General features: G+C 39.0%; 2 protein-coding genes and 1 pseudogene across 2 annotated transcripts; 1 reads left to right on the top strand and 2 right to left on the bottom strand.

Annotated features, from left to right (window-relative positions):
- Positions 1 to 4,791: 4,791 nt before the first annotated feature.
- Positions 4,792 to 20,600, top strand: LOC140145238 (maleylacetoacetate isomerase-like). Its single transcript, XM_072167008.1, has 7 exons — positions 4,792 to 5,162; positions 6,742 to 6,793; positions 7,110 to 7,171; positions 11,430 to 11,510; positions 13,105 to 13,182; positions 13,532 to 13,579; positions 20,490 to 20,600. Exons 1-7 carry the CDS (start codon positions 5,151 to 5,153, stop codon positions 20,598 to 20,600), a joined length of 444 nt encoding a protein of 147 aa, XP_072023109.1. The 5' UTR covers positions 4,792 to 5,150.
- LOC140145233 (neuropeptides capa receptor-like) lies at positions 14,391 to 17,092 on the bottom strand (annotated as a pseudogene).
- LOC140145232 (somatostatin receptor type 2-like) lies at positions 18,329 to 19,565 on the bottom strand. Its single transcript, XM_072167005.1, has one exon. It carries the CDS (start codon positions 19,496 to 19,498, stop codon positions 18,329 to 18,331), a length of 1,170 nt encoding a protein of 389 aa, XP_072023106.1. The 5' UTR covers positions 19,499 to 19,565.
- Positions 20,601 to 21,870: the final 1,270 nt, after the last annotated feature.

Below are 21,870 nucleotides of genomic sequence, written 5' to 3'. Positions count from 1 at the left end.
TTACTTATCCGACAGTCTTTTTCTTGCAGATTACAAAGTTCTGTCGCACTCAATGTTCCGGACGACTGATGTATATTCCCAATTCAAACTTGTCTTGCGAAGATCACTGTTCAGCGGAAGTCTACTGTAGACTTAAATTTATATATCCATTGCGTATAAAATCCTCGCACAGATGCCAATTTCCAAAATGTTGCTGCTTTAACCAATCAATCATTTTCTCCAGGAAATATGCTTTTTTTCTGCACTGATCCACTTTATTGACCAGACCTTTATAAACCAGACTCCAGCAAGTCGACAGAAGGATATTATTCCCTTGGGGAGGACGAACACTTTCATGTGCTCAAAATCTTCTTCGTTATTGCTGTATAAATAGCCCATTTTTTGGCTATGCAAAATAACTGGCTCACTGGTACTTTTTTGAAGATACATAGACTGAGTGTTAACATTTTATAGTTTATAGTTGTAGTTGTAGTTTATAGTTGTAGTTATAGTTGTAGTTATAGTTGGAATTATAGTTGAGTTTAATGTTGTAGTTGGAATTATAGTTGAGTTTATAGTTGTAGTTGTAATTATAGTTGAGTTTATAGTTGTAGTTGGAATTATAGTTGAGTTTATAGTTGTAGTTGGAATTATAGTTGAGTTTATAGTTGGCTAGATCGAGTTATAACTAAAGACATTCTCTGTACCATTGTTGAAATTATGCCATAGCTTCCCATAATGCATTGTTGAAACTATATGCTATACCTATACTCATAATGCATTGCTGTAGATTGTATTTGAATGCTTTCCCATAATGCATTGTTGGAACTCTTGCCCATAATGCATTGTTGGAACTCTTGCCCATAATGCATTTTTAAAACCATGTTATTGTCATGTTAAATACGTACCATATGTATTCTTCCCAGAATGCATCAGCTGTACCTTATATTCCCATACAAAGTATTGTTGAAATTATGCCATAGCTTCCCATAATGCATTGTTGATACTATGCTATACCTGTAGTCAAATGCCATAGCTTCCCATAATGCCATAGCTTCCCATAAAATTATGGAATTATTTGATTCCCATGAAATTATGCCATAGCTTCCCATAATGCATTGTTGATACTATGCTATACCTGTAGTCAAATGCCTTCCATATTGCATTCCGTACCCTGTACTGGAATGCTTCCCCATAATGCATTGTTGAAACTATGATATAGTTTCCCATAATGCATTGTTGAAACTATATGCTATACCCATACTGATGAAATGGTGTCCTTTGATACCTGTATACCATGTATACAGGTCTAACCAACCAATTATAACAATTAGCCTCAATCCCTTTGGCATTGCTCATAATTCTGCATTTTTTTCAATATGATGAAGCCCTTCCTGGGTTCACTGTGAAATGTTACATGAGTCCTTTTTGTCAAGGTAAACAAAGATAATAAACTGGGGTCCTAGGAGTTCTATAACTTCATGCTTGGAGTTGAGACACACAGTGAGGGGTCAATGTGTTGCAGGAAATGAAAGCCTCTGGGTGGTCAAATCATGGCCAAAACAGCAACCCATTTATGCAATTTATAGATAGCTCATGTCACTTCATGACTTAATTAATTTTTAATATAGCATGATCCTTCAATTCAAAGACCCAGAAGAGCAGAGGCATACCAGCATCAGCAGTAATAGGGAGTGGGAGTCTGGGAGGGGCTGGTCCAGGGGGGGCACTCAACACAAATGACCATACGGGTATGCTCCCCGGAGAGGCCCGCCTTTTTGGATTTCGCAGCTCCGAAAGACCCCCTATATTTGACCATAATAGAACTCCGAAAGACCCTTGATTTTGATAATTTCAGCTCTGAAAGGTTTTTTTTTCAGGCGATTTTCAACCAGAAAGCCAAGGTCATGAAGATAGACCCTTGATTTGGACTGTTCGCAGCTCCAAAAGTCCCTGTTTTACTTGTTCGCAGCTCCAAAAGACCCCCTTTTATCGCCAGTCAGCTCCCAAAGACCCACCACCTCAAAATTTCGGGGGAGCATACCCACCAAAATATTTTGATGTGCCCTCCCCGGAGGCTGGTCGATATTGCCTCGGCTCAAAATACTGGGACAAAATTGACAAAAAGTATCTTCTTTTGGCCTGGTTAGACCACAATTTTTAAACATTCTAATTTTGACCCAAAATTTCTCAGTGAATATCAACAATATTTTAGTAGAGGGACAGCATGAAGATTTGGAAATTTTTCACCTCTTGGCCCCTTCTAGCTCCTTCTTAATTCTCCCACTACTGTAGAAGAGTTTTATACGCTGTCTTTTGAAGGTGAAAATAAATAGGGTTCTATGTACAGGCCTGTCAGTGGTTTTACTTTTGGCTCCATCACCCAAACACCCCTCATCATGAGCTGTGGGGATTTGGCACTTTAAAAGAGGGGGCAGTACCCCGGGCAGTACAGAAATGTGTGCAAAATGTCATGCTTGCTATGCTCGCAAATAAACTATTTAGGGACCGTTCACAAACACTTGTAAGGGAGGAAAAAAAAAAAAAAAAGGGGCACCATTATGTATCATTGGCCCCTGGGCACCACAACCCCTGAACTACACCACTGAACACTAATTAAACTAATAGAGTGCAATTTGCTCTAATTATGTTATGCTATAAAAATGGTACTAAATGGCACGTACCGCATTGTTACACCCACCCCACTATCATGACTATTTTAGCAGTCTAGGCATGGTAGGTGATCTGATCACTACTAATCATGCTAATAGTCTCCCACAGTGAAAACATTTAATATGGCCATAAAACTAATTCCCCTTTGTTGTGCCCTCAAGTAATTTACCCAGGTCATCCATAAAAAAGAGTGTCTGATGTTGGAGTATAGTCTAAGAAGATTTGAATCTATAGACCTAGGTTTTGAATTTAGGTTTAATACCTGATCATCATGAAAGAGTTCTTACTTCTGTGATCATATGTAGCATAGGTGAAATATTCGATTCAACCCTAACTCTAAACATGGAAGTACTATAGTACTTCCATGCTCTAAACCTACAACTACTATAAAGTAACTATAAACTCAACTATAACTCTAGACTCAACTATAACTCTCTAATTATAACTCTCAATCCAGCTACAATTCTAACTGCAACTATAAATGCAACTATAATCCAACTACAATTATAAATGATTATAAAAATGTGATTACAACTATAACTAAAACTATAACTACAATGTCCTGCCAAAAATCGCTTGACCCCCCCTTTCGACCTGCCAAAAAAATGCTTGCCCCCCTTTTGGCCTGCCAAAAAATATTTGCCCCCCCTATAATTCACCCCGGGGTACACATAATTATTGCACCACCCCTAAATGATCATATTAAATAACTCAGGACACATCACACTACGCGCTCGCTATCTTCATACAAGATCTGGACCATTCTGATTATATCTCATGGAATTCCATAACTAGCCATAATTCTCCACATGCTTTCTCGATGCATGCAGTCAAATGCTTTTTCAGAGTCCACAAACGTAACATATAAGGTTGACTGCCATTCAACAACTTGCTCAATTATATTCGGCAAAACAAAAATCTGATCTAGTGCACTTCTTCCACATTCCAAATCCAGCCTGTTCGTCTCTCGATCACATACTTTTGTTGGGACAGAGGTCAACATAATGATCCCTAGGCAATTAACACATTATGTGAGATCCCCTTTTTTGATAACTTGGCAATGTGCTTTTCCAGTTGAAATCCACACTATCTCCATGGAAGAATTTGGAAATACCTTCCACAGGAGTATATGTTTTTAAATTATAATTGGTCAGAGTCACTCAGAGTTAATCATTTTGAAACCCATACTCCCCCTGTATTATATCTTAAGCTGCATCACAACTGGAGTGAGCATTAATTCAAATGGAATGGTGGGAATTTTACGGCAGGGACCTTTTAGGTTGTGCCTAAACGTCTACTCGTCAAGGGAGCCCGGGGGGGCACTCAAATATGACAGTGTACGCATGCGTGACCAAATTTTTTCAAACACCCCCTAAACATGCTAAACGAGTTTTACCCTACCAGCAAATTTAGCCCCTTAATACGGTAAATTAATATAGCTAGAATTTACCCCCTAATGAGTTTTTGGCTAGTAAAATGCAACAAATGTACCCTTTTTGGACTCGTAATTTACCAAAAATTTGAAAAGGTACCCATAACAAGTTGTTCGGTTTCCGAAAACTACCCTTATTCTTGAAAATCAGTGTTTTTAAGTCCCTAATGCGTCACGCGCGTAACTTGCCTTGCCTAAAAAGGGCCCCTTTTTACTTGTTTTGTTGGTCACGCATGTGTACAAACCATTTCTACTCGTCAAGGGAGCCCATAGCGTCATTAGGCGAATCTTTACGGTATTGTAATACGGTATTACAATATCCGAAATATTTTGAATTAATTATTTATCACTACTTCAATTCAAACGTAGATGGTCATGTGTCACAACCTAGGGTACCTTTGTGTTTCAAACATTTTACCTACACGTCTGATTTGAAGTGGTTCATCCTCTTGAGCATTTTGACACCTTTTTTTTTTATTGAAATCGGTTAAAAATGAGAGAGTGCGGCAAAAACAATCACATAGTAGGTAGATTAATACCACCTCTTTTTTCCACATTTACAATCATTCTGAGCAAGTATTAGTGACCTTCTGTATTTTACTTGGTTTAGATGTCTGGGAGTTCATTTAGACATTTTTTTACTAGATTCAAAATTTTAATGGGGGTTTTAGATCAAATTTACGATACGAATTCCTCGATCCTCCTAATCCTCCTCCTCCTCCTAATCCTCAACCACCCTTGGCACACTTTATGCCAAACGTCATAAGAAAATAAAAGTATTTTAAAACAGGATAAAAACATGGTAATATAGAATACATTAGCCTCAATTTAAGACCTAATTGAATCTTCTAAGTGAAGGAATACTCAAGCAACACTGTTTTGAAGTCCAAGCTGCACAACAAAATGTAACAAAACCACCTTTTTGGGTACCCCAGTATATGACACAGGATCAGATACCACGTAGATCAACTGAGGTTCAAAGTTCAGTCAGTCAATACTTCGTTGTGTATAGAACGTTTTGTTATTGTTTTATGTGTACACTGTACAGGGTATAGGCACATGAATAATGGCGAGCAAGGTAAGTTTCTGCTTTTATCTTTTCAAATTATGTCTTCTCAAGTCATCAATTGGCATGCAGGTGTACTATTTTGTGGTAGTAATTATTTTATGCACCATTTGGTTACCTTTATAGGAAAGCGTAATAATAAACCAAAATATTATTGAACCTCTCTGCTAGCTGCTGTAGTAGTACTACATGTAGTAGCCTTTAAATCATAACACACACTGCAGTACAAAAATGCACCAAACGGACTCGATTCATCGGCTATTTTTAATGGTAAAGTCACAATCAGTATTTACAACTGAAATAGCTTATTTGCATTTTTTCCCAATTTTGTTTAATGGAAATAAAATTGAATAATGTGAACGCGGATATGAATATGATGAATATTTTGCTTACTAAGGGGTGGCGCAATAATTATGTGTACCCCGGCCCTGGGGGGGGGTAGAATTCTCAAAATGGTCTGCCAAAAACGCTTGCCCCCCTTTGGCCATGCCAAAAATCTTTGCCCCCCCCTTTCGACGTGCCAAAAACCCTTTGCCCCCCCCTTTTGACGTGCCAAAAATCTTTCCCCCCCCCCCCTTACACATGCAAGATTTTTGGGAACCTGAATTTAAAACCTTAAATTGTCTTATCATATATGCGAGCGCAGCGAGCAGGAAATTTTGCATATTTGAATGTGTTCCTAACGTTTTCCTATGCCTTTTAGGGCGTAATATAGAAACGATACCCACAATATCTGTGCCAAAATTGCTAGCCCCCCCTTTCGACCTGCCAAAAATCGCTTGACCCCCTTTTGACCTGCCAAAAATGCTTGCCCCCCCCTTCTGGCCTGCCAAAAATCTTTGCCCCCCTATAATTCACCCCAGGTACACTTAATTATTGCACCACCCTAAATGAAAGACCTACACAAATAGAATATACCTATTGAGCTTTCGACACAACGATTTTATTCAATTCATTCCCAACTACTTCTATAGTCTCAAAAATGAAATAGATGTGAACGACCAATTCTATTTTGATATATGTTTACTCTCTTTATTTAGTATGCAGGAATTCCCCAGGGCTCAATCTTGGGGCCTTGTTAATTATTACTTTTTATTAATACGATAAACATGATAAAACATGTTCAATACAATATTGATCTTCCATGTCCGTGTGGACATTAAAATATTACTAATTAATTGTATGCATATAATTGCAAAATTTTCACGTACGCTGATGACAAATTTGTAACGTATAGTGTTTAGATTTGTAAGCATGTACACGGAATCATGTATAGAGGCTATGTATGTCCGTGAAAGATCCGTTTTGAGTAAACAAGCCTTTGATATAATTTTTATATCTTTAATAATGAGTTTTAAAAAAAAGCGCAGTGATTTATAGTACGCTACGCACGCCTAGTACGTTGATCCACAAGCCTCAGTACACTTTACATAGTTTAGTGAGCGTGAATCTGTTGTCTGAAAGGAATCATAGAAAAGATTCGTGAGTGAAATACCTTGTCGTGGAAGATTTACTGATGCAATAATACAAAATAGTATTCATGAATATCATCAGTAATTCTGTAATTGTTTTGATCATTTAATTTTTGCAGCCGGTTTTATACTCTTACTTTTTTAGTTCCTGTGCCTGGAGAGTCCGAATAGGTTGGTCTTATGTCATTATATATGTCGTTTTGGTGTTTATTTATTAATTATTCTTGTTGATATTGTCATTATTATTATTATTATTATTATTATTATTATTATTATTATTGTTGTTGTTGTTGTTGTTGTTGTTGTTGTTGTTGTTGTTGTTGTTGTTGTTGTTGTTATTATTAGTGTTAGTATTATTGTTATTATTATTGTTGTTGTTGTTGTTGTTGTTGTTGTTGTTGTTGTTGTTGTTGTTGTTGTTAATGTTGTTAAAATATATACAGAAACATCTCAAATGTGGTTAACCCTGCGCATTTTTCCTTTTTAGCACTGGCTTTGAAAGGTATCGATTATGAATATAGAGCTGTCAATATTTTGAAGGATGAACAGGTATGTGTTCATAGACCAACCTGGTCTCTCTAATATTCACTCTGCATGCGACTGAACCCATACTCATAATCAGTCTATGAGACTGAATATACGGCAGTAAATAACGTCCTCAGTTTTACATTAAGGTTACTGTTGGTCAATGTTAAGGTTAGGGTTATGGCTAGTGGGTTTGGGATAGTGGGTTAGGGTTAAGGTTAGTGGGTTAGGGTTAGGGCCCCATTATCAACAAAAAACGGCCGGCAGGCCCCAGGTTAGGGTCAGAGCAACCTTAAGGGTGACAGACTGTCTCTACTACGGGACAGGCTTTCGATAACGACACCCCGTCAGCCATATCCATGTAAATCAATGCAAATACTATATCATATTGTTTTTATTGTGTGTGCTATAACATTTCATATTGTGTGCGTACATGTATTTACATAGTTGTTTATACTAAGACTTTAATATTTTTTTCATAACATTGTTTTACTACCTTGTACACCCCGCTGTGGGTAACCAAAAGGTCAATAGTAGTAGTAGTAGATCGTAGTTCCCGCCTTTATGTAGGCGCACCCCTGAATCACAGGGTAATAGGGAGGGGGGTCGAAACAATTACATAAAATCCACAGAAGCGACGACACAGCACACAAAACCTCCACCAACAAACATCTAGGTGACTAGCTAAAACACCAAAATACCGCCACGTAAAATTATACATCATCTTGCCCGCTACCATCACACTTGTAGACTAGACGAAAAGTACGTAGGTGATCAGCCCCAGGCTGAAGTTAAAGGGCGTTTATTCTTCCATGATGAACTTTCTCTTCCGGTGGAGAGCGAAACAAAGCCTCCTTGTTTCACTTTCTATGGCTTCAAGACTCTTATTATCTGGGGGTAGGGCAGAACTCCATCACAGGTGCAGTCAAGAATGAGTTGCGTCAAGGTGCCTTCCTCTCTTGTGATGTCATGCCATGTTAAGCTGGAGTATTCATCAATTACTGCTTGACGCAGGTGTTGCATGTGAAAGTCTCTTGTTTGCTCCAGACATTTACATGAGAGCAGGAAATGACCCATAGATTCGGGCTCAGTCTTGCACATCTGACATGTGGCCTCTGTGCCAGGGTAGTATTTTGCCTTCGTTTCTTGGAGAGTGTATGTTCCGGTTAGCAGACGTGCCTTGACAGCTGCTCTCTGGGTGTCCATGACATCTGGGCTAGTGGTTGACCAGACATGATGTGGGGCCATAGTAGGATGGAGGTCCCAGTTAACATACTTAAGGGTAGATTTTCTTGCAGCACCGTCACGAAGCCTGTTGAACCAGAAAGAGTTGACTGCACTGTCAACACTTTCTTTCCACTTGGTTTTCGATGGTGGGTCGGCAAGGATGGAGTGTCCATCTGGCAGACTGTACCTCTGCAGTTCCGCATTTGCTTTGACAAACCAGCTACTGGATTTGTGGTCTTTCACTGCAAGCTGTCTTTGGGCAATTTCTTTCTCAATACTGCAGCCCCTAGCAACGGCTCCAAACATGGTTAAGCGACGTTTGCTAATAACACCCTCAATAGGGAGCTGTCCAAGTAATAGATACACAGCCTCATCCGCAGTACGATCCGGTAAGTGCTGGATTTTCTTAAGCACACCCTTGTGGTATTTGTCTAGCTTGTCCAAGTCAGTTTGTTTGATGATGGTAGTCTCCAGCCCATGAGTGTATCTTGGGATGACAAAGGTAGAAAGCATCTTAGCCGAGAGGAGAGGGTGCACCCCATTGTTGCCGTGCAAGCCTGCACCCATCAGCGAGTATGTTGTCCGCCTTGCAAGCTGAACACGTGCATCAACAAGCTGTGCCTGACCTTTGGTGGTAGATCTCAACAGGCCAAGATGTGTGCACTCAGTGGAAACATTGAGAGGATCATTTCCCAGTTTGAAAGGTTGTGACTCTTGCCAGACGTTGAGGGGAGTTTGAGAATTGTAGATCATGACGGTACTCTTCTCTGGATGGATAATATAACGGTGCTCGGAAGCATAATTTGCTGCAACTTGGAGCATGAATTGAAGGTCGGTCATGGACTCTGCTGCAAGAAGTACATCGTCCGCACAGGTCGGCGCTCCCACATAAATGTCGCCAATCTTAGTGCCAATACTAGAGCTCTCAAGAGTCTTCAGAAGCCCATTGATGAAAATCTTGTAGCAGTCCGTGGAAACAACGCTACCCTGTCTGACACCCTGCGTGAGGTTAAAGGCCCTTGAAAGAGCACCATCCCACTTCACTTGACTGGAGGCATCCTGGTAAAGTTCAAATAGCAGTTGCCACAACGATGAATGCAGACCGCAGTAGTACAGCTTGTGCAGCATCGCATTTTGGTAAACTACATCGAAAGCCTTCCTGGCATCGAGGGAAGCCACAAAGAGCTCCTTTTTGGCGTCTTCAGCTTCGGAGATAATCTCTGACACCAGCAATGCAGCGTTTGCTGAGGAAGCACCCTCGGTAAACCCTCTTTGAAGCTTACTCTGCTCCTGGTCAATCTGAGCACGGAGACGACGTTGCACAACATGCTCCAGTACCTTGCCAATGATGGAGGTGACAGTTATCCCTCTATAGTTGTCTGTGAATCTAGCATCTTTTCCCTTTTTTGGGACAGGAATCACCATGCCCTTCTTGAAGGCAGCAGGAACATATGAACAGGCAATGATGGAATTAAAGAGAGTAGCTAAGTAGGGGGTGAGCTGATCTTTACCATGGATTATGTGCTCCGCACACAACTCATCAAGGTCAGCTGCTTTCTTTTGGTCAGCCTTGAAATTGCTTTCCTGACTTCATCATGGGAAATAGGATTGTCATCAGTATCAGGCATCAGCTGGATGATATCTTTAATCGTCTGAACACCATCGTCAATTTCGCTCTTGAAGCTATGGTCGAAAGCAGGGTGTTGATGTGGTGTAGCTAATCCCTCAAAGTGATCTGCCCATTCTGAACGGATGTCCTCTGGTTTGGCTAGTAGAACCCCATTGACGAGGAGCTCAGCATTTTTGACAACAGTTTTCCTGTGTGTTCTAATAATGCTGTAAAAAAGTTGGTCATCTTCTGATGAAGCCTGCATGATTTTATTGTACTGGTTCAACTTCCTGATTGCTGCCTCTTTACGTTGCTCGCTACGAAGCTTTGATTTTGCTTCCTTGCATCTAGTCTGCAAAAAGGCTCTATCTGTCTCTGTGGTAGCATACTTGTATTGTCTATGGATATCTTTGCTCTCCTTAACCAGTCTGCTAATAGCAGGGGACCAGGGTCTGAGTTTCCGTCCTCTACAGGTGAACGTCTTTGTGGGTACACCATCCTGAGATGCCTTCTTTATAGCACCATTGATGTGGGCTAACATGTTATCAATTTCGTGGGGCTGAGTGAGGGCGAGATCATTCAAGTTAGCTAGCTCATATTGAAGGCTCATATTGTAGCCGGCCTGGTCCATATTCGTCCAGTCATACTTTTTGATCGAAACTTTCACAGGGGCATTCTTGGAGACAGTGGAGTGAATATTCCTTACAGTAGCCACGATTGGCGAGTGATCCGATGTGTTACTTGGGAAATCCTTCAGCATGTTTACGTTTAGGATAGTGTCCATTTGCCAGAGAAGAGTCAAGAAGTGGTCTATCTTTGAAGATCCCATACCGCCAGCGTGGACGAAAGAGTCACCTGAGTAGTAGTTGGTAGGAGTGTTAAGACCAATATCCATACAAAACCTGTGGAGCATTTGGTCCCGAGAGTGTTTGGGTGCATCTGGACGAGCATTCATATCACCGCAGATAGAAATTGAAAAACTGAAATTGAAAATAATAGAAATTGAAAAACTGAAAGAAACAATAACATTCTTAGAGACAGCCCGTCACCTATTTTATACTTCCAACTTTTTTAAAACTTTTTACCCCATAATTTCCCTTATTCTTCAGGCACTGCCCTCTATCGGGGGCTAATTAATAGTTTTAGCTGATTTGCTATTGTTTTTGGAGTTTCTTCGTAAGCCTGCGGCGTAACCGTGAACAATATTGTCTTTCAACAAAATTGTCTTTGAGCTAACACTTCACTCTCAGCGCATCCAAAAACACATTTTGGAGTAAACATGTCTATTATATCATTGCTAACAGTATGAATCTTGAACTGGCAAATTGATCCGTATTGATTATCTCAATGCATAGCTTCTTAAACGTAAGATGAATCTACTTAACTATGTGCTTTCTGCAATTTCAAAATTAATTAACGTAAGTTACACACACATTTTTTTCACAGCATAGTGATAAATTCAGAGCTATAAACCCCTCATGCCAAGTACCCTGCCTTGAGATTGATGGAGTGAAACTCGCCCAATCGGTAAGTATATTATCCTGTGTCATATACTGGGGTACCCAAAAAGGTGGTTTTGTTACATTTTGATGTTCAGCTTGGATTTCAAAACACTGTCTCTTGAGTATTCCTTCACTTAGAAGATTCAATTAGGTCTTAAATTGAGGCTAATTTATTCTATATTACTCATGTTTTTATCATGTTTTAAAATTATTTTCTTATGATGTTTGGCAGGAAATGTGCCAAGAGTGGTTGAGGATTAGGAGGAGGAGGATTAGGAGGAAGGATTCGTTTCGTAAATTTGATCTAAAACCCCCATTAAAAATTTGAATCTAGTAAAAAAATGTCTTAATGAACCCCCAGACATTTAAACCAAGTAAATAAATACAGAAGGTCATTTGAATGACGAATACTTGCACAGAGTGATTGTAAATGTGGAAAAAAGAGGTGGGGTTAAATCCCACATACTTTGTGATTGTTTTTGCCCGCACTCTCTCATTTTTTAACCGATTTCCATAAAAATAAAAAAGGTGTCAAAATGCTCAGGAGGATGAACCACTTCAAATGAAACGTTTAGGTAAAATGTTTCAAACATTTCATTTTTTTACTATGTAACACAAAGGTACCCCAGGTTGTGACACAGACCATATAACATGCTAAAATCCTCTTGAATGGTTCTTTTCAGAGCCACCGAATCTTCAGTAGTAATGGCACCTTTTATTAATGACTCTCTGCAGAGCCACCAACCTTCAGAGAATACGGTTCAGTCCGATTGAACGGGTCTTTTAATAACCACCAAATCTTCAGTATGAAAGAGACGCCTACTATAAATGACTCTTTTCAGACCCACCAACCTTCAGTGAACATGGGGCAGTCTGTTTCAGTAGGAAGAGAACCACGACTCTTTTCAAATCCACAAACCTTCAGAGAACAAGGGACAGTTCGAATGAACGGCTCTTTTCAGAGCCACCAAATCTTTAATAGGAAAGGGCACCTTCTGTAAACGACTCTTTTCAGAGCAATCTCTGTAGCTATAGGGCAATCTACTTGTGTGTCTTTGGGTAAGGGGCCTCGATGCCCAGTATGATACACTTGGTAGACAAAAAGGTGAAGGCAAAAGTTCATGCTTAGCTTTTTCAGCCACTACCAATTTACACTTGGGGGAAGTGAAGCAAACGGAATTGAGTACCTTGTCCAAGGACATAACACGTTGACTGCGATGTAACTCGAACCTATAACATTATGATTACGAGTTTATTCACTTAACAGACAACGGCCAGTCTATAAGCAAAAACTCCCAATGTCCTGATGAAGTATACATGAGCTAATCCTGACGAAATTGAGTTTTACACATGTACCTGTCTAACAGGAACCCGTAGAAATCCCGATATGCAGTATACCATTCACATAGCTTCCTGGCACTTCCTTTGCGTAATTGGCATTCAATGTTTTACTCGGCGTTGAAAAAACATTTTTCATACATTTGTGTAACCAATTCCATTGGCATAAAAGTTCGAAAATCAATTTCACACTGGCACGTTACATGAGTTTATGTATACTTTGGTCACAAACATAATAATTATCATCTCTTATTACACGATAAGGATTGTGATATTTTCAGCTCGCCATTATTGAGTATTTGGAGGAAACCAGACCTAAACCTGCACTTCTCCCTGTAGATCCCAAAGAGAGAGCGGTCGTAAGTACAATGCCTGAAATGTTTGAAGTTTACACAGGGGCGTAGCAAGAGCCTCGGGACCCTTGGACAAGGAGCAGTGCGAGACCCTTAAACATGTCCTTTATACCAGCCCTTTATCAGCCCTAGCTTCTGAACCCTTGGAGCCTCTGGACTTCGTCCACCCTGTCCACCCGCTTGCTACGCCCGTTAGTTTACATACTGAATACATCAATTATCGAAGCATGCAGTGTATAAGTGAAGAGGTAAAGAAGAGAAGGAAGAAGAAGAACAGTCTGCAGTATAATGACTATACACACAATTTAGTGCGATATAGTGCGTAATTTATATGCTTTATTCTCATCACCATCAGGTCCGCCAGATTTCTGAAGTCATCGCGTCAGGCATTCAACCAAACCAAGTAATGTGATTATTTTTCTTATTTTCCCCGACCCGATCCATATCACTTATTCATAAACCAGTAATGGCCTACCGTTTATCATGTTGTGACTGTTTTGCTTTGCCAGCTTTTGTAATTTAATGTTGCATCCATTTATCCTTTTAATAATTGTCATGCAGTCATTATTTTAATCAGTATGAGTCATTAATTTAACGCTTTACTTGTCCCTTGATATCCCCGTTCTTTGAGATCCATATTCCACAAAATCTTGCCAAATTCAGACTAAAATGTGCAAGGCCCGGGTGCAAGGCAATCAATTCTGCATTGCTGATTTGGATTATATTACAGGTCGACGCTGGATGTGGAAAATGTGGATACCGGGTATTTAACTTCTAAGCAATGTTTTTGACGTAAAATCATGAGGGCGATTTCACGAAAGATTATTAGACTCAGTTTAGGTAGAGTACAGCTGGCAAATTGCTTGAAACTCCATTTCATTCGCCAAGTATTTCTTTTTTATGTGAGGCATATCTAATCATTAACAGCTGAAATCTGGGAGATAACGCTGACGAAACTTCGGCCAGACACAAGTGCTGGCCAGTGGTGAAAAGGTCGCCGTAGATAGCTTGTCTGGGCATTTTAACAGGACAGTGTCAGGGTAGTCCCGCCCAATAGATCATCAAAAACTGTAAATTGTTTACGAATAGTATTTTGATGCTGTGTATATAAACAAATTTCGAATATATATTATAATTGTGTTTCCGGAAAGTTAAAATATCTTTTCATTTGGTTGACTTCCTTTTACAATGATTGAAAAACTTCTCACAAAATGCGTTTCCGTTTTTATTTAATTTTCTACCACACATTTCATGATTTAGAATTAAATCTTCTAATTTACATGTATCTAGAGTTGAATATTCTATCATACATTTAGAGTTGATTTTTCGAACATACCTTTGGAATTCAATCTTCTACCCCAAACGTTACGATATTTTGATGCTGTGTATACATAAACACATTTTGAGTACTATTATATGTGACCCGACAGCACAAATGAGCCGTAAATTCCCTAAATTGTATTCTGAGTATTGTTATAAGTACTAAAAGATGAGAGTGGAGACAATATTAAATATTTATCGGTAACTTAAGCTGGCCCGACAACCGTCTCATTTCGATAGTCAAAAACTAATCAATAATCCTATTGTTGAAGTGGATAATAAGCTTCTACCTTAGATGGCTATAGAACTTTTAATAGCTCTGGTCTTTGTTTGCTTATATTGCTAAATCCTGTTCAAGTGGTGGGTTACCAGGCATTGTATTTTGTACAGGTATGCATAACCAACAATTAACAATGAGAGAACTTTCTTAAACCTCTTTGACTTGGGGATGATTTGAAATGACCGCCAATTATGACTGTTTGATATTTATTGCCAACAATGTGGAAAAAGAGACACATGTAAAAACGTAAAAGCTATAATTTTGTTGAAGGAGCAAAGTTTAACAAACCATAACCCCGCTTCTGGATATCGTTTGAAGTCAAAAGATATACCATTTTTAAGTTTATGATGTTTATTTTTTAAACACGAAATAAAACAAAATTGACCGGAATTTACGGCTCATTCGCCGTGGACGGTCACATATGTTGGCAAAATTGTACATCTTTTCATCTGGGTGATTTCCTTTTCCAATGATTGAAGGACTTCTCACAAAATGCATCTCCGTTTTCTCCTATTTATTTATGATTTAAATATTCTACCACATATCTAGAGTTGAATCTTCTACCACGCATTAAGAGTTCCATCTTTTATACCAAACAATTTAGAAATCTTCTACCACATATTTAGAGTTTAATCTCTTAACACACGCAAGGAGTGTATAATATACAAAACATTTAGATTTACATATTTGGAGTTGAATCTTCTACCACACGCATAGAGTTTAATCTTCTACCACATATTTAGAGTTAAGCCTTCTACCACATGTATAGAGTTAAATCTTCTATAACACATTTGGATTTAATCTTCTACCGCACATTGATAGTTGTATCTTCTACCACACATTTAGATTTGAAACTTCTACCACACGTATAGAGTTCAATCTTCTACATCGGCACATTTGGATTTAATCTTCTACCACAGAGTTGAATCTTCTACCGCACGTTTAGAGTTGAATCTTCTACCGCACATTTAGATTTGAAGCTTGTACCATACGTAGAGTGTTTAATCGTTTACCACACATTTGGAGTTTTGGAATTTGGAATCTTCTGACACTTTTACAAAGAATTGTATCTTCTACCACGCATTAAGATTTGATCCTGTTACCAGAGTCAGACAAATAGCTTCCTGTATATGGTAGGACCTATACTAATCATTTTACATAACATTAGCGTCAGAAATAGCTTCTATTTTGTGTATCTGCGGCTGCTGACGAGTTGAAGTTGATTGCGAACTATTTTGAATAGCTGATGACGGCTGCGATGGAATGAGAGCATCACAACCAAAAGCTTGTCTGAATGCTTTGCGAACTCGAGGGTTGCTTGCGCCGTATACGACAGGGTTAATTGCTGAGTTCACAAGAGTCATTGCAGCTGCAACTCTCACAAAGGTATATTCAAATCCAGGGGTCCAGAATGGAATTGGCAGATCAGTGAACTCCATAATGACCCAACAAACTGATATGGACTCATGCAGATGAAAAATGCCACTCCGTTTGTGATCAACATTCGTGCCACGTGGTTGCGAAGATTGTTGCCTTTCATTGACGTGTCCCTGGATTTCTCCCCTATCCCATCAGATCTCTTGCTCAAAGTTTTGATGATCATTGTGTAAAATACAGTGTTGGAAACCATGGCAATGGTGAAAGGAATTAATTCAACAAACGGCCATGGTCTCACGAACTTCCTATTCGTCCAAGTGCAAAAACGTGTGAAATGTGGGAACCATCATATCGTGCTCTATTAGGCCACATAATGCAGAAATTAAAAAATCTGTTTTTGTTTGGAATTCGCAGCAATGTTGGCAAAAATCCAAGAATCCAAGTGAAGACTACTAACTTCACAGTGCGAGATTTACTCGACCACTTGCGGCTTTTTAAGGGGTAACAAACACCAATAAATCTCTCAAAGCTTACCAGAGTTATCAGTCCGATCGACGTAAAATACGGCACGGATAAGAACGTTCCAGAGATGTTGCACCCCACAGAAGATCGATAAAACTGACCCTGGACGATCCCATACGTCAACACGTTCAGTCCAGTCGTCAACCCTTGCATGAACAGATACAGGAAATCGGCCACAGCTAAGTTGGCGAGATAGAAGTTGGTGATGGTTCGCATTTCCTTGACACGGATCAGGACGAACAAGAATAAGAGATTGGAAATTAACCCAAAGAGCATGATGGAGGGGAATACACCGGCTCGGATGATAATGGATTTATAGGTGTGTATCCAACCAACATTGTCGTCACTTGTATCACGATAATCTATTGTTATGTACCCAGGTGGGCAGGTGAAGTTGTCATCTTTGTTATCCATGTTGCTGATGGTGTACTTCGCCGAAATCGTCAGAATCAAGTCTGTTTGTTATTCCATACAAATAAGATTAACGAAAATGAGCTGGTCTATAATTTGTATTTTGTTATATGATTATTATAATTCATTATAGGCGTAGCCAGACATGCGTATAAAAGCTGTGCTGATTTCACTTTATCGTGTTAAAGCCATATTATAACATTTGCTTCAGGAGGACGCCCTCAATATTTTTGAAAATTCTGTTTTACACGATGGTTATGTACTTTAGTAAACTAACATACCCTGCAAAAATCAAGACTTGACTTCACGTTCGAATGAGTAGCTCGCATTGGCGACATATTTTTTTTTGTATTGCCTCGTCTGTTTGGGCCCAAATTGAAAGAGGACATATCTGACAGTGAAAACTAACATTTTATACAATTCTATTTCTTATAGAAATGTTAAAATATGGGTTTAATGTTGGTACTATGGAGAATCCAAGGGAAAATATTTAATCTTATATCTCCTCTCTTCATCTCAATGCATACAAAGTCTTGACCTTGGACACGAATTTTGAACAAAGGATGCTTTTATTACCGTGTAATGGGAAACATATTATATTGCTTGAATGCGGCAATTCTATTAATACAAATATTCAACACTATGTTCAACCCTATATCCTTTCTTTCCCTATCATCTCTCATGATTAATTGTTATCCGACAACTTAAAGGCGTGTGCCCAGATTAACAGCTTCATCCCACCCTTTTTGCTCATCAAAATTGAGATTTGGTATCAGAGGAAAGGTCATTATCATTTTTCTCATTTACCCAAGTAAAATTTAGAGTTGACTCTTCTACCACATATTTAGATATACATATTTAGAGTTTAGTCTTCGACCACACATTTAGAGTTCAATCTTCTACCACATATTCAGAGTTGAATCTTCTACCACATATTTAGAGTTGAATTTTGAATCTTCTACTACATATTTAGATTTGAAGCTTTTACTACACGTATAAAGTTTAATCTTCTACCGCATATTTAGATTTGAATCTTCTACCGCACATTTAGATTTGAAGCGTCTACCGCACATTTAGATTTGAAGCGTCTGCCATACTATAGAGGTTAATCGTTTACTACGCATTTAAAGTTGAATCTTCTATCACACAGAGTTGTATCTTCTACCACGCATTTATATTTGATCCTGCTACCAGAGTCAGACAAATAGCTTCCTGTATATGGTAGGACCTATACTAATAATTTTACATAACATTAGCGTCAGAAATAGCTTCTATTTTGTGTATCTGCGGCTGCTGACGAGTTGAAGTTGATTGCGAACTATTTTGAATCACTGGTGACGGCTGCGATGGAATCAGAGTATCACAACCAAAAGCTTGTCTGAATGCTTTGCGAACTCGAGGGTTGCTTGCGCCGTATACGACAGGGTTAATTGCTGAGTTCACAAGAGTCATTGCAGCTGCAACTCTAAAAAAGGCATATTCAAATCCAGGGGTCCAGAATGGAATTGGCAGATCAGTGAACTCCATAATGACCCAACAAACTTGGGCAAACTGATATGGACTCATGCAGATGAAAAATGCCACCCCGTTTGTGATCAACATTCGTGCCACGTGGTTGCGAAGATTGTTGCCTTTCATTGACGTGTCCCTGGATTTCTCCCCTATCCCATCAGATCTCTTGCTCAAAGTTTTGATGATCATTGTGTAAAATACAGTGTTGCAAACCATGGCAATGGTGAAAGGAATGAATTCCACAAACGGCCATGCTCTCACGAACTTCCTATTCGTCCAGGTGCAAACACGTGTGAAATGTGGGAATCCGTCATATCGTGCTCTATTAGGCCACATAATGCAGAAATTCAAAAATCTGTTTTTGTTTGGAATTCGCAGTAATGTTGGCAAAAATCCAAGAATCCAAGTGAAGATTACTAACTTCACAGTGCGAGATTTACTCGACCACTTGCGGCTTTTTAAGGGGTAACAAACACCAATAAATCTCTCAAAGCTTACCAGAGTTATCAGTCCGATCGACGTAAAATACGGCATATATAAGAACGTTCCAGAGATATTGCACCCCACAGAAGATCGATAAAACTGCCCCTGGACGATCCCATAAGTCAACACGTTCAGTCCAGTCGTCAACCCTTGCATGAACAGATACAAGAAATCGGCCACAGCTAAGTTGGCGAGATAGAAGTTGGTGATGGTTCGCATTTCCTTGACACGGATAAGGACGAACATGAATAAGAGATTGGAAATTAAACCAAAGATCATGATGGAAGGGAACACACCAGCACGGATGATCATTTCTTTGTAGGTATGTGTCCAACCAACATTGTCGTCACTTGTATTACGATAATCCAATGTTATGTACCCAGGTGGGCAGATGAAGTTGTCATCTTTGTTATCCATGTTGCTGATGGTGTACTTCACCGAAATCTTCAGAATCAATCAAATCTGTGCGTGCTTGTCATTCCATACAAATAAAATGAACGAAAATGAGCTGGTATAGAATTTGCATTTTGTTTATATAATTTTATAACTATAGACGCGGTGAAATTCATATAAAATCTCTTTGACCCAAGTCGTATGCTGATTTCACTTTATTGTGTTTATGTTGGTCTAGGACTCTAGGTACTAATAAAAAATTTAGATTGAAAATATTTAATATTGTCTCCTCTCTCATCTTTTAGTACTTATAACAATACATTCAAGGTTCTTGAATTTTGAACAACAAAGTATGCATTTATTACATTCTTGTAATGAATTGCCGCTTGAATGCGCCAATTTTATTAATATAAACATTCAACACTATTTTCTATATATTATATTTCCCTATCATCTCTCTATCTCTGGAATATGGCTATCCGACATTAAAGGAGTGTGACCAGATTGACAGCCCAATTCCCCATATTTCCTTATAAAAACCGAGATTTTGGTATCATTTTTCTCATTTACCCAAGTAAAATTAAATCCTGTTAGAGATTATATTTAGTTTAGATGGTGTGAACAAACCGCAGTAGAAAGTCACCGGAAGTATGTACTATCCTATGGCAAAGAAGATTTATTTTCACAGCATCCCAGAATACACCATGTGCTCAGTGGGGATCATGTGAAATTTCACCTTTTTCAGCCAGACCTTGTTGTTGTTTTTTGTTTGAAGAGGGTTGGTGCTTTCAGCTGCTATGGCTATGTGCACCACCTGCTGTACAATTCTCTTGTGAACAATACCTTTGTTCCCATTCAATACCATTAATAATTTCTATGCTTCACTGCACGTTGACTATATTTATTTATTGGAACATACACTTTTATATCAGTTGCTGAACATGTTTCCAAACGGATGCTTTTTGCTCTAATTTCTTCTCAAAAACCAAACGGTGTCTTCTCAGAGCCACACCAGGGCGAATCAGCAGAAGAAGTGGCTAGACCGTGGCCAAAACTATACATGGTCCTTCGACTACGCCAAAATCTTCGCTTCCACGCCTGTTCCCCATTACCCAAGTTAACGTGACCCATCCGACATCGCGTGGAGGTTTGGGTTGGGTTGCCCGCGAGCAATCACTATGCCAGCTCTACGGGCCTTGCCGGACTTTCAGACAGACCATGACATATCCTTTAGGCCCTGTATCCATAGGATGTTCCCTTGTGGCGTGTGCCCTTGTTCCGTCAGCCAATGGATACAGGGCCTTATACACACATGCAGCAGGAAAGGATTAATTAAAAAAAATGTTCTTTCATGTGCAAATTAACCAATTTCACACTCAAATGGATTTGTGCATCTATCAGAAAATTACCTTTATGCTATGCTATAATAGCCTTCCGAAATTTACGTGCTCAAGATCGCGGTCTGCAAACATCAGTGAACATCAAAAGAGAAGCTAGGTTGATCTCCGTGTCAAAAATGAATTGTTCCCAATTTTTATTTCAAATTTTATTACCCTATTTTGTCTTACTTACACAAGCTCTTAATATTTGAACATTTGTTAGGAGTACATGAATCCCCCAGTTACTCATAAATACCGTCCAAAACCTCAGGACCCATGATCAGTCAGAATTAATAGGTAAATTTTCACGGGAAAATTTTCTGGACACGTGACACCCATGGGCGCAGACATATTAGCATTATGGAATGTGACCCCGAGCACAGCGGGTGTTCTTCAATGTACTTTGTATATATTTGAATAGGAAGAATTCCTTCTTTGATACAAAATAAGTTACTTGTCGCAAGTTAATAATATTATAGTAAGAGTTTCCGTAGATAAAATTTTTTTTCCGTAGATAGATATTTTTGAAATTACGTTTTGATGATATTGTGAAGAAATTAAGATCACATAATATTTAATAAATTTGCAATGCACAAATTTCTATCAAAATTGCGGTCAAAAATACTATTCCAATTCAAAATTACTAAGACTTGAATAGCGAGGTCACCGCCGGGGGTCAGAGATCAGGCTCGAGGTTACACTCACATTGATACGCATTGGTCACGTGTCCAGAAAATTTTCCCGTGAAAATTTACCTATTAATCTTGACTGATGATATAGCTGCTGTAAAGCCCTTCTTCCTGTGCATGTTCAATGGAAACTTGCATGCATCAGGAACCAGTTTTAGGGCCGGTCTTTTTGCAAAAGCATGGTGCATTGTGGTGATGTAGTGATCATCTTCTTTGATCCTATTGATCATGACTATGGGGCATACACGGTTTTATTTCACATGTCCATATCAAAACCGCTGGAGCAATACAACTTAAAATAATAATGACAATACAATCACTATAATCT

Source organism: Amphiura filiformis, unplaced genomic scaffold, assembly GCF_039555335.1.
Source record: "Amphiura filiformis unplaced genomic scaffold, Afil_fr2py scaffold_179, whole genome shotgun sequence".
NCBI classification, from domain to species: domain Eukaryota; kingdom Metazoa; phylum Echinodermata; class Ophiuroidea; order Amphilepidida; family Amphiuridae; genus Amphiura; species Amphiura filiformis.
Note: the sequence above shows the minus strand (reverse complement) of the source record. Positions and strands in the feature narration are given on the sequence as shown.